Raw genomic sequence first — 14287 nt, 5'->3', positions numbered from 1 at the left:
GACCCCTGTGTGATGTTATGCATGTTTGTTTTGTAAGTTTACAACCTTTACTATACATGTTCATGTACAAATTATATACTTCAATTAAAAAAGTGAAAAGAATATGTTTTAAAAATCACAAAACATTAGAAGGACATAAGAGCAGAGTTGAATTGCTCAAAAACAGAATTAGTGATTTTGAAGTCAAAACATCTGAACTGGAAAAGACAGGAGAACAGAAAGATAAGAGAATGGAAAAAATGGACAGAATTGAATGAAAATGCAAAACTTACAAACATACGCATTTTCAGTGTCCCAGAAGGAGGAGAATGGAATGGGACAGAAAGAATATTTGAGGAAATAATGACCATAACTTCCCAACACTTATGAAAGCTGTAAATATCGTTATCCAAGGAGAGTACACCCCACACAGAACAAATCCGAATAGACTACAAGACACTTGCTATTCAGAATGACAAATATCAGAGATAAAAAAAGGATCTTGAAAGCAACAACAGAAAAGCAAAGCATCACATACAAGGGAATCTCAATAAGATTAAGTGCCGACCTCTCAGAAAACATGGAGGCAAGAGGAAAGTGATATGATGTATTTAAGGGATTGAAAGAGAAAATCTGCCAGCCAAAAATTCTGTATCCAGTAAAACTATCCATCAAAATTGAGGGCAAGTTCATAGGGCATATGTGGCTAAAGCAGTTGAGTGCCCGCCTCCCACATGGCATGTCCCAAGTTTGATTCCCAGTGCAACATAAAGAATACAAACAAACAATGAGCAGAAGTGAGCAGACAACAAGCAAAAACAAAATGAGCAAGTCCTGAGTATGGTTCTCAGTGCCTCCTAAAGAAAAAACAGACAATGAACAGACAGCAAAAACAAGCGGACAGTGAACAGACAGTGAGCAAAAACAATAAGCAGACAATGAGCAAAACAACGAGCAAACAGATGAGATTGCTGGCCAGCCAGAAGATACTGACCCCAGAAGGAAGCAAGCCTTCTAGCTCTGAAACTGTGAGCCTGTAAATTCCTGGTGTAAAGCCAACACATTGTATGGTATTTGTTTTAGCAGCTAGGAAACTAATAGGCCTTACATCATAAACAAAAAAATCTAGGTGCCTAAAGAATGGCAAAGGGAAACACACAAAATTTTAGAATAATAGGAAAATATCTTCAAGAATCTGAAAGAAAGAATTTCTTATAGACATAAAAGTGCATACTACACAGGAAGAGATTAATACATTCAAGTACATTAAAATTAATAATTCAGGTCATCAAAAGTCACAATAAAGCAAATAAAAAAATGTACCAAAAATTGGGGCGAAGATATTTGCAACTCACAGTACTGACAAAAAATTAGTATCTAAAATATAAAATCTGGGAAGCGGACTTGGATCAATGGCTAGAGCATCTGCCTACCACATGGGAGGTCCATGGTTCAAACCCAGGACCCGTGTGGAGCTGGCCCATGCACAGTTCTGATGTGCGCAAGGAGTGCCGTGCCACACAGGGGTGTCCCCCATGTAGGGGAGCCCCATGCGCAAGGAGTGCGCTCCATAAGGAGAGCCACCCAGTGCGAAAAAAACTCCAGCCTGCCCAGGAGTGGCACTGCACACACAGAGAGCTGATGCAGCAAGATGATGCAACAAAAAGAGACACAGATTCCCAGGCTGTTGACAAGAATAGAAGCGGACACACAGCGAATGGACACAGAGAGCAGACAACTGGGTGGGGGAGAGAAATAAAAAATCTTAAAAAAAATAAATATAAAATCTTTTAAGAATCAAAAAGAGAAAAGACAAAAAATAAAATACATGTCTGGATATTTACCGAAAAAGGAGCACAAATAGTCTATAACCATAGGAAAAGATGTCAACCTCATCAGTAATCAGGGAAATGAAAACTAAAACCACAATGGTCTACAGTATAGATTCCCTTTTGCCCCCAAATTTAACAGCTTTTACAATTTCTGTAGGTCAAGAATTTGGGAGTGATTTAGCGGAGTGATTCTTGCTCAAGATGTCTCATGAAGTTGCAGTCAAGAAAGTAGCTGAGGGGAGCAGATGTGGCTTAAGCAGTTGAGCACTTGCCTCCCACATGGGAGGTCCTGGGTTCAGTTCCCGGTGCCGCCTCAAAAAAAAAAAAAAGACAATGAGCAAAAATAACAAGCAGTTAATGTGAGCACCAACAATGAGCAATAATGAGCAAACAGACGAGGGAACCTTCTGATGGGGGATGAACAGGAGTTCAAAGTCTTCATACACAAACAAAAAGTACGTAACCAAAAGACAAGAATTACTAAAGATACTAAAGGGAGTGCTGCAGTCTGAAAGGAAAAAAGGGTGAGAGACTTGGAGAAGAGCATAGAAATGAAGATTATTAGGAAGGGTATATTGAAGGGTAAAAAGACAGACAACTGTTAAGATATGACAACAGAAAGCCAAACGACAAAATGGATGAAGTAATGCCTTTACGGTAATGGCACTGAATGTTAATGACTTGAATTTCCCAATCAAAAGACATAGACTGATAGAATGGATTAAAAAAATATGAGCCATCTATATGCTGTCTATAGGAGACTCACTTCAGATGTAAGGACACATCCAGATTAAAAGTGAAAGGTTGGAGAAAGATATTCCATTTAAATAGTAACCAAAACAGACGGAGTTGTGATACTAATATCGGACAAAATAGAAGTTAAATATAAAACTGTGATAAGGGATGAAGAAGATCACTATGTATTAATTAAAGGAGAAATAACTATACTAAATATTTAGGCACCTAACTTCAGTGCCCCAAGATACATGAGGCACACACTGGCAAAACTGAAGGGGGAAATAGAAGTTACTACAATAATAGTTGAAGACTTCATTACACCACTCTCAGTATTAGAACTGGCGGTGGACTTGGCCCAGTGGTTAAGGTGTCTGTCTACCACATGGGAGGTCCGCAGTTCAAACCCTGGGCCTCCTTGACCCGTGTGGAGCTGGCCCGTGCACGGTGCTGATGCACACAAGGAGTGCCCTGCCACGCAGGGGTGTCCCCGCGTAGGGGAGCCCCACGCGCAAGGAGTGCACCCCGTAAGGAGAGCCACCCAGTGCGAAAGAAAGTGCAGCCTGCCCAGGAATGGTTCTGCACACACGGAGAGCTGACACAACAAGATGATGCAACAAAAAGAAACACAGATTCCTGTGCTGCTGACAACAACCAAAAGCGGACAAAGAAGAACATGCAGCAAATAGACACAGAGAACAGACAACCGGGGTTGGGGAGGGGAAGGGGAAAGTAATAAATTAATTAATTAATTAAAAAAATATATTAGACAGAACACCTGGACAGAGGATTAAAAAAGAAGAGACTGAATATTATAAATGACCTAGACCTATCAGACACCTACAGCCAGATATACATTCTTTTCAAGCACTCATGGATCTTTCTCCAGGGTAGACAATAGGTTGTCTAGACATGTCAAGACAACACTCAATAAATTTTAAAAGCTCAAAATTACACAAAACACTTTCTCTAATCATAATGGGATGTAGTTGGAAATCAATAATGGATAGAAAAAAGTAAATTCATAAATATATGGAAATTTAAAATATTCTTATGTAATTGGATCAAAGAAGAAATTGCAAGAGAACTCAGCAAATATCTTGAGACAAATAAAAATGAGAACACAACATACCAAAATTTATGGGAGAGAGCAGATATGGCTCAAGTGGTTGAGCACCCACTTCCCACGTGTGAAGTCCCAGGTTCAGTCCCTGGTACCTCCTGAAAAAAAACAAAAACAAAAAAAACCAACTCGGAAGCTGATGTGACTCAGTGGTTGAGTGCTGGCTTCCCATATACAAGGTCTCAGGTTCAATCCCTGGCTCTCGATACCTAAGAAAAAAACAAAAAACCAACTATGGGCACCTCAAACGCAGGGCTGAGAGGGAAATGTATAATCCTCAAGAAAAGAAAAGAAAAAACTACAATCGAGGATCTAACTACACACCTGAAGGAACTAGAAAAACACCAAACTAATCCTAAACCAAGCTGAAGGAAATAAATAGTAAAGATCAGAGCAGACATAAACGAAAATCAAGAACAAAAAAAAAAACTAGTAGAATCAAGAAGTCGTTTCTTTTAGAAGATCAAAAAACTAGACAAACCCTTAGCTAGATTGACAAAGAGAGAATATGAAAATAAATAAAATCAGAAATGAGAGGAGCTACATTACCACTGTCCCTGCAGAAATAATAGATACCATAAGAGGATGCTATGAACAACTGTTTGCCAAAACACTAGACAATGTAGATGAGACGGACAAATTCCTAGAAACAGACAAACAACTTAAACTGACACTAAAAGAAATAGAAGACCTCAGCAAATCAATCACAAGTGAAGAGATTGAAACAGTCATCAAAAATCTCCCAAAGATGAAAAGCCCATGACCAGATGGCTTCACAGGCAAGTTTTACCAATCATTCAAGATGATCTTATACCACTCTTACTCCAGCTCTTCCAAAAATTTGACAGAAAAGAAAGCTACCAAACTCATTCTACGAAGCCAACATCACCCTTATACAAAAACCAGATAAAGATACTATGAAAAAGGAAAATTACCAATATCCCTGATGGATACGGTTGCAAAAATTCTCAACAAAATACTTGCAAACCGAATCCAAAAGCATATTAAAATAATTATACACCATGATCAAGTGGGTTTTATCCCAGATATGCAAGGGTGTAATTAGTGTAAAAAACCACATGAATAAACTGAAGAAGAAAAACCACATAGTCCTCTCGATTGATGCAGAAAAGCCATTTTTGAGAAAATGTAGTACCCTTTCTTGATAAAAACACTTCAAAAGATAGGAATAGAAGGAAGCTTTCTCAATACGGTAAAGTACTTATGTGAAAAACCTACAGCTAGCATTGTACTCAACAGTGAAAGACTGAAAGACTGAAAGCTTTCCTGCTGAGATCAGAAACAAGACAAGAATGCTCACTGTCACCACTGTTATTCAATATGGTGCTAGAGAACTTCTTGCTAGAGCAATTAGACCAGACAAAAAAATAAAAGGCACCCAAGTAGGAGAAGATGTAAAATTTTCACTATTTGCTGATGATATGTTCCTATATTTAGAAAATCCTGAGAAATCTATAACAAATCTAATAGAAGAGTTCAAGAAAATGGTGAGATACAAGATTAATACACAAAAAAAACCACCATTTCTATACACTAATGATGTGCATTCTGAGGAAGAAATTAGAAAAAAAATTTCCATTTATAATAGCGACTAAAAGAACCAAATATTTAGAAATAAAGTTAACCAAGGACATCAAGTAAATGTATTCAGGAAACGACAAAACATTGTTAAAAGAAACTAGATGGAGTGGATGTGGCTCAAGCAGCTGAGCACCTGCCTCTGACATGGGAGGTCCTGGTTTCAGTTCCCAGTGCCTCCTAAAGAAAACAAATGAGCAAAAATAACGAGCAAAACAATAAGCAAACAACAAGCAAAAAAAAGAACAACAAGCAAAAAACAATGCAAAAAACAAGTAAAAAAAAATGAGGACAACTTAAATAAGTGGAAGGACATTCTGCATTGATGGATTGGAAGACTAAATATCATTAAAATGTCATTTCTGTCCAAACTGGTGTATAGATTCAATGCAATCTCAATAAAAATCCCAGCAGCCTTTTTTTGCAGAAATGGAAAAGCCTATTACCAAATTTATTTGGCAGGGTAAGGGGTCCCAAATAGCCAAAAATATCTTAAAATACAATAACAAAGTTGGAGGATCCTCACTTCCTGACTTTAAAGCATATTACGGGAAGCGGACTTGGCCCAATGGCTAGGGCATCTGTCTACCACATGGGAGGTCCACGGTTCAAACCCAGGACCTCCTTGACCTGTGTGGAACTGGCCCATGCGCAGTGCTGATGCGCACAAGGAGTGCCCTGCCATGCGGGGGTGTCCCGTGCGTAGGGAAGCTCCACACGCAAGGAGTGCGCCCCGTAAGGAGAGCCGCCTAGCGGGAAAGAAAGTGCAGCCTGCCCAAGAATGGCACCACACACACAGAGAGCCAACACAACAAGATGACGCAACAAAAAGAAACAGATTCCCGGTGCTGAGGATAGAAGCGGTCACAGAAGAACACACAGCAAATGGACACAGAGAGCAGACAACTGGGGGGAGGGCGGAAGGGGAGAGAAATAAATTTTTAAAAAATCTTTTAAAAAATCATATTACTTAGCTATAGTGGTAAAAACAGCATGGTACTAGTATAAAGACAGACTGACCAATAGAACCAAACTGAGCCCAGAAAGAGACCCTCACATCTACAGTCAACTGATTTTTGACAAGGTGGTCAAGCCCGCCCAGCTTGGTTAGAATAGTCTGTTCAGCAAATGGTGCTGGCAGAACTGGATAGCCATATCCAAAAAAAAACTTAATGGGCCCCTTTCTCACACTGGATACAAAAATTAACTCAAAATGGATCAAGGACCTAAATGTAAAACAACAACCATAAAACTCCTACAAGAAAATGTAGGGAAACATCTTAAAGATCTTGGGATAGGCAGTAGTTTCTTAAACCTTTTACCCAGATAATGAGAAACAAAAGAAAATACAGATAAATGGGACCTCCTCAAAATTAAACACTTCTGTACCTCAGAGGATTTTGTCAAACGGTGAAAAGGGAGCCAACTTAATAGAAGAAAATACTTGGCAATCACATATCTGATAAGGCTATTTTCCCCCCTAAATGGCTCCCTTATCTGTTTTGCTCATTGCCTGCTCATTGTCTGCTTGTTTCTTCTTTAGGAGGCACCAGGAACCAAACCTGGGACCTCCCATGTGGGAGGCAGGTGCCCAACTTCTTGAGCCACATCCACTCCCCACTCATTTGTTTTTGCTCTCTGTATGCTTATTGTTTGCTTGTTGTCTGCTCATTGTTGTTGTTTTATTCAAGATTTATTTATTTATTTATTTCTCTCCCCTTCCCCCCCCCACCCCGGTTATCTGTTCTCTGTGTGTTTCTGCTGCGTCTTCTTTGTCCGCTTCTGTTGTCAGCGTTATGGGAGTCTGTGTTTCTTTTTTTGCGTTATCTTGTTGTGTCAGCTCTCCGTGTGTGCGGCACCATTCCTGGGCAGGCTGCACTTTCTTTCGCGCTGGGCGGCTCTCCTTACGGGGCACACTCCTTGCACAAGAGGCTCTCCTATGCAGGGACACCCCTGCGTGGCACGGCACTCCTTGCGTGCATCAGCGCTGTGCATGGGCCAGCTGCACACGGGTCAAGGAGGCCCAGGGTTTGAACCGTGGACCTCCCATGTGGTAGATGGATGCCTTAACCACTGGGCCAAGTCTGCCGATGTCTTTTTTTTGTTTTTTGTTTTTGCTTGATGTTTTTGCTCGATGTCTGCTCATTGTCTGTCTTCTTTAGGAGGCACTGGGAGCTGAACTTGGGACTTCCCATATGGGAGGTGGGCCCCCACCTGTCTGAGCCACATCCACTTCCCCTGGATAAGGTTTTAATATCCGTGACATATAAAGAGATCATACAACTCAGCACTAAGAAGACAAATTGCCCAATTAAAAAATCAGCTAAAGACTTGAAAAGACAATTGTCCAAAGAAGAAATACAAGTGGCAAAGAAATACATGAAAAAAATGTTCAACATCACTAACAATTAAGGAAATGCAAATCAAAAATACAGTGAGATATCATTTTAGACCTATTAAACAGGCCACTATTTAGAAGTCAGAAAACTGTAAATGTTGGAGAGGATGTGGAGAGATAGGTAGGAATGCTTATTCACTGTTGGTAGGAATGTAGAATGGCACAGCCACTGTGGAGGACGTTGGGCAGTTCTGTGGAATGTGAATATAGACTTGCATGTGACCCAGCAATACCATTACTTGGTATATACCCAGAAGAACTGAGAGCAGTGACATGAACAGACATCTGCACACCGATGTTCATAGCAGTGTTATTCACAATTACCAAAAGTTGGAAACAACTCAGGTGTCCATTAACTGATGAGTGGATAAAAAATTGTGGTGTATATACACAATGAAATATTATGCAGCTGCAAGAAGAAATGAAGTCGTGAATCATATGACAACATGGATGAACCTGGGGGACATTATGTTGAGTGAAGCAAGCCAGATACGAAAGGACAAATACTGTCTGATTGTCCTATTATGAACTAAATATGTTATGTAAATATGTTATGTAAACTTACAGAATTAATAATTAGAATTTAGGTCACTGGAAAATAGAATTGAGGGTAGACAATGGGAAGCTGAGGGCTAATCTGTTTAAAATTGGTTAAAATGTTATTTGTAAATCTTTAGAAATGAATGGAAAAGGTAAGAGCACACCATGGTTTTGTGACTAGCAGACCTATTATATGGTATGACTTGGTTGAAAGGGAAAGTCTAAGGTCATGTATGTTACTAGAAGGAAAACTAGAAAAGTTACATGGAACTGTAAAACATAGTGAAACCTCATATAAAATATGAATATGGGTGATATTGCATATATAATAGTGTTTTTGCAAAATATAAATAAAAATCAGAGAGACAAACAGAATAGCAGCTATGTATGGCAGGGGAAGCATAGAGAGATTGAGAGTTGATGAGTTTTGTTTTTTCATCTTTTTTTAAATGATGTTAGAATAAGAAAATGCTCTAAAAATAAAGTGATGATTGCATAACTATATGATTATACTGAATACCATTGCTTGTACACTTGGATGGATTATGCTTTATTATGTATCAGTAAAATTGATTTATTAAAAAAAGAATAAAAAATAGATGTTTTTGGACATTAAAACATTTGAATTCACAAAACATTTCAGAGTCTTTTAAAATTATGTGTTCTAACCAATAATTAAAATATTCTTACTGCCTTTAACAAATGAATCTTTCATAATAAATCTAGAAATAGAATGCAAAACAATTTGCTAATTGATTCCTTCAATTGAAAATTTTTGGAAGTTAGCATTCAAAAAGAACCTAAGAGCAACTTTTACGTGAAGTTCTTTTTTTTCTAAACATGTCTGTTAGCGTATCTGAAAGAGAGCCTGTTGACTGGACTAGACGTTTCTGTTGAAAGCAACAGGGATCCCTAAATGGAGAGCTAGACTGTGTGCTGCATCAACTCACAGACCCCCCCGCTTTTCAAGATTGTACGAATGAGTACCGGCTTCACAGACTGCTCTGTCTGATACTAGTAGACTCATGATAAATCACTGTGCATTTCTCACATGAAATTAGCAATTCTAAATATATTTATTACAGCTAATGTCCCTAGAAAAAAGCTACTAATTTTAAAGTTCTTACCGAGTATGTATTACAGATATGATTGTATTTCATTCTTACAACCAAGTAGGTATTACATTTCAAAGAGGGGGTTAACTTTCCAAAACAAAAGCTAATCAGTGATGGGGCCAGGAAGCTTGATGTAGGTTGACCTACACCAAGAGCCCACTTCCCACTGCACCCTGCTGAATCCCTAACCTGTGGACTGCAGGGCTCATGGGCTAGAGATTAATGCATAGATGTTAGGTACTAAGAGGTAGCTAAGAACACAACGCTGCATTCTCCCCCACACTGTTAGAATTACTAAGGCCTCCCTTCACATTTTGTTAATGAAGCCAAAAGGCAAAGGTTTTACCTTCATGTGGACCTTTTTTTTTTCTCTGTTCTGTAGCATCTGATTACACTGATGATTCAAAGAGAAGATCAGGCAAGCTCAAGTCAGTCTCCAGTACTCAAGAATAATGACATAGTGTCATCTTCCCATATGGAAACAATTCAGCTAAGCACACACCCCAGGCATGCAAATTGGACCTGCTCAAACTGCATAGCCAGCCCTGTGGGAGACAGGGACCAAAGAAAACATTTAGATCCAATCTAGGAGAAAAGTAGGATAGAAGTTAGAGGATATGGCATTGGGTTTCAAGCTGTGGAGAACTTACCCACTGGCAATCTATAACTGGCTAGCAACCAGGTCTTGAAAATTTTGAAGAAGGTTTATGAATATTCATAGAGGTTTTATATTAAATTTTTAATTGAATGACATTTATACAGTTGCTTTTTAAATACTCAATAGAAAATGTTTTTTAAAATATTTTTAATTCTTTTGCATAGGAGGATAATAAATTTTTTCAGCTGGAATTAGTCAATCGTGAAACTAACTTCAACAAATTGTTCAACTCAAGTCCTAATGTTGGCGTTATTAATCCACTGACAAAGGTATGTCCTGTAAGTACTGTAAAATAGGGAAGTGGTTTAAACTTGATTAAATATTTGATAAACTATTTAGTCCAGCATTAGATAAAAATTCCAAAATGTATCTGGTTGTTTTTTGTTTGTTTTAACTTAAATTAGGACTAAATCTTATGAATTTATTGTGTAATCATTTTCAAAATAAGACTCTAATAATGTTCATCTTTATTGATAACCTTTAAAATATTTTATTGATAATACAAAACCTTAGTTCTACCATTTTGTTTTTCATATCTTTAAAGAAGAATAAATTTCTAAATCTTCGAAGATAATTTCTTTTTATTTCTTTAGTAGTCAGGATTATCTGTGGGGTCCAGAAAGATACTTAAGCCCTGGATTCCCACAGCTATCCCTAACTTTAAGGTCTGTGATACTGATGGACCTGGGATTGGACATTAATTTTGTTACCCTCCAATCTTCAGAGAGGGGCTTTATTTCTCTCAGCCTTACCACCTCTCTTGATCTCTTGGCAATTAAAAGCAAATATGGATCATTTGGATACTTAATTTTGTTACTCTTTTATGACAGAAGAGCCTTGCACATAATGAAATGGACATGGCTAACCTTATACATCTTTGTACCCCCAGCTCCCCAAGGCTCCCAGCATTGTGCTTTGCATAGTAGTGTGTATTCAATAAATATTTGCTTAGTTGCAAAATTTAATCACATTTTCTATAAAACATCTGAGATTATTTTAGGGAATAAAGCATATAATAAGTATTACCTGTATATATTGGCTTCACAGGGACTATATGTATTTTGACAGAAATCAATAGCATCATAAATAAAATTGGATTCAGGTTTTATTAAGTTGTACATCATACCTAATTTCTATTAGGCCTTCAGCCACATCTTATTTAAGTTTTTGCTTTAAAGCTCGTAGAACTTCTCTGTTAAGAACTCTGAATTTGTTTTTCCTTTACAAGTTAAATTGCTCCAAACTTTAAACTTAGATGTTTTGTAAAATAGGATGACCTAAAATAGGAGACCATCTAACTGTATCTCCAGAGCCTAAAATATTGCCTGACACAAATAAGGCTAGTAATAATAATTGGTGAATAAATTAATGTAGCTAGTTTCAGTTTTTAAATTCACAGTTTCTTTAGGGTGATATAAGCTTTTAATTAGAAAACAAGATTATGACCTTATTGAAACAGATAGGCTAGAAATATTTCTTTCATTTTTTATTTATTTGATTGGAATTAATGTTTTGGTTATAAAACCATTACTGTAACCTTTACCTGTGATGCTTTTGATTTTTTAAACTAGAAACCTTAACCCAGAAGGTTTAATTAGATTTCTGGTGATTAGAAAAAGAAAATGCAAAAGATATAACTTTGCAAGAACCATCAGCTACTTTTTGACCACTGATACTGACTTTAGTTTTCACAAATGGTTTTGAAGAAGATATTATCCTTCCTTTCTTTTTTCAGTTATGTTAAAATAAATAGGCTCCTTGTCCGAGACCCCATGATGCACAGAATATAACATAGAGAAAGATCTCTGGATAGTGAAATGTTACTTATAAGTAAAGGAAAAGGATCATTTTGTCTATTAAGTGCATTTTTCAAACTCTCAAGTCATTTTACAAAATTTATTTCATAAATTTTATTAGCTTATATTTAATTAGCATAAACTAGGAATATTCAAATTATTTTACATGTTAAGTTTTATTCAGCATATCAAGATGACATCCATTGGTTCTAAAGGTATGAATGAAATACTTACATTGGGACTAAAGGTAATGATTTTGATAATTTTTTTGTTTTTTGTTTGTTAATTTAAGGGGAGTAGATACAGCTAAGTGGTTGGGTGCCTACTTCCCACGTACAAGGTCCTGGGTTTAATCCCTGGTACTTCCTTAAAAATAAACAAAAAAAACCCAAAACCTTGCCAATGTTTTCGAGGGAGCGGGTATAGCTCAGTGGTTTGGGGTCTGCTCCCCATGTACAAGGTCCCAGGTTCAATCCTAGTACCTCCTAAAAAAAAAAAACAAAAAAACTAGAATTGAGTTTACTAGGGGAGCAGATGTAGATTAAGTAGTTGAGTGCCTGCTTCATGTATGAGGTCCCAGGTTCAATCCCTGGTACTTCCTAAAAACAAGCTAAAAACTGAAAAACCAGTTCTCATTGGGGAGTGGATGTAGTTCGGTGGTTGAGCATCTGTTTCCCATGTATGAAATCCTGGGTCATTCCCTGATAACCTCTTAAAAAAATACAACTATCTGATAGACAATTAAAAAGCAGGGATCACTTTTGTTTTAAAAATCTTTAAAGATTGTGAGCAAATTAGGTGATATTACCAATCAATTGCATAATAGGCTTAATTATGCAGATTTGAGTGTTTTTCTCTGTTCAGAAAGATGGTACAGTGAATTTAAAACCAAATTATGGGAGAGCAGATGTAGGTCAAGTGTTTGAGCTCCTGTTTCCCAAGTACGAAGTCCTGGGTTCAATCCCTGGTACATCCTAAGACCAAAACAAACTGAAAAAAAAATACAGCTCTTATTAGGGAGTGGATGTAGCTCAGTGGTTGAGCGCCTGCTCCCCATGCATGAAGTCCTGGGTTCAATCCTCAGTACCTCTTAACAACAACAGCAACAAAAAAAAACAAATTATGTCTTTAAGTCAGCTTTGTGTATTGAGTAGAAATGTGTGGTTTGTGTCAAACTAGATTGCCAAGCATTTTCTCATTCCTTCTTTTTTTCCAGGCAAGAACTGCCTCCTTTTGACAGATGGCTAAAGTGCATGAACTTCTCTTTTGAAATTGTGTTTTTTACCCCTTCTTCTGATTTTAGTCTAAGTCCATTTGACCTCATGGCATCAGCAAGATCTGCTCTTTCCTCCTCCTTTCTTCCTACTATTCTTTACCCCTTGGCATTCACCCCCTACTCCCATCCCACCCCGCTCTCACTCCTAAACACTTCTTCCTTCCTCCTTCCTCTCCTAGCAGCATGTCAGGCTGTGAGGATGCCATGTAGATCAAGAACCTGAAGGAACCCCAGACCACACTTTGGGCAACACTGATTAACTTTGACAGCCCAATTTCACATAAAACTTCCCAGAATTCTCCCATGCCAAATTGAGATCTTATACTATTCCTATTTTCTCATTTGTCCTTACACAGGGACTATCCTCACATGTATTATTTTTAATGCAGCAAAAGAAGAAGAATGATAAATCACCAACAAACAGGTTTGTGAGTGTTCCCAATCTAAGTGCTCTGGAATCTGGTGGAGTGGGCAATGGACATCCCAACCGCCTGGATCCCATTCCTAATTCTCCAGTCCACGATATTGAGTTCAACAGCAGCAAACCACTTCCACAGCCAGTGCCACCCAAAGAGCCCAAGACATTTTTGAGGTGAGCCCTGTCTCACCAATGATTTTTTTCTTTTCTTTTTGAACTTGAGAAATTTACCTTTTTATTTTGCAGAACTCCACTACTCTAAGAACAGCCTCGGAAAAGAAATACTGCTATGAAATATTTTTAAAATATATTTATCTTCATTCTAGAGAACTCCTTTTTTGACTCTCTTGAAAATATTTTTTTTCTAATTACTAGTCATCAGTCAATTTTCAAAATGCTTGAAGAGGTGCTAATGTAATTCATATACTTAGAATTTTACTATGTATGAACAGTTGCTTCATTTTTATTGTCACCAGTTTTTCATTCGTAGTCATTCTTATTACAAAAAGTTAAAATAATTTATTTATTAAGTGATTTTTATTTGTTTCTGTTTCTTATGTTATATATGTCCATTTTTCCCCCTCTTGTTTACCAGGCTTATTTATAAATATATGCAGTTACTGCCAAAATAAAAAAATATGTAAATTCTGGGAACTTAATATATACTTAAGCAAAAAATTAGAAAAATAATAAATTACTTTAAAAATTGACATTTCAATTTTAAATTACCCCAGTGTTGTTGATTAAATGCATTAAGTAAATTTTGAAAGAAATGCATTTCTTTAGCCATTAGATAGGTAAAATCAAAGTAGTGCCAT

The 14287-nt window shown here is 37.3% G+C and overlaps 1 protein-coding gene across 6 annotated transcripts in view; it reads left to right on the top strand.

The window, feature by feature from the left end:
* The window catches only part of FAM184A (family with sequence similarity 184 member A), a 148268-nt gene that overhangs the window by 132595 nt on the left and 1386 nt on the right, over positions 1-14287 (top strand). For 3 of the 6 annotated variants that reach the window (XR_011650119.1, XM_071218641.1, XM_071218640.1), the window contains 2 exons: positions 10144-10257; positions 13441-13643. Coding sequence is in view for 5 of the 6 variants with exons in the window: in XM_071218641.1 (XP_071074742.1) it covers positions 10144-10257; positions 13441-13643 (317 nt within the window). In the remaining variant the exon portion in view is untranslated. The remainder of the gene's footprint in view (positions 1-10143; positions 10258-13440; positions 13644-14287) is intronic. The other 3 variants (XM_012522197.4, XM_012522194.4, XM_071218642.1) reach the window with 2 other exon arrangements.

This window comes from Dasypus novemcinctus, chromosome 11 (genome assembly GCF_030445035.2).
Source record: "Dasypus novemcinctus isolate mDasNov1 chromosome 11, mDasNov1.1.hap2, whole genome shotgun sequence".
NCBI lineage: Eukaryota > Metazoa > Chordata > Mammalia > Cingulata > Dasypodidae > Dasypus > Dasypus novemcinctus.
This window is presented reverse-complemented; position numbering and strand designations above follow the sequence as displayed.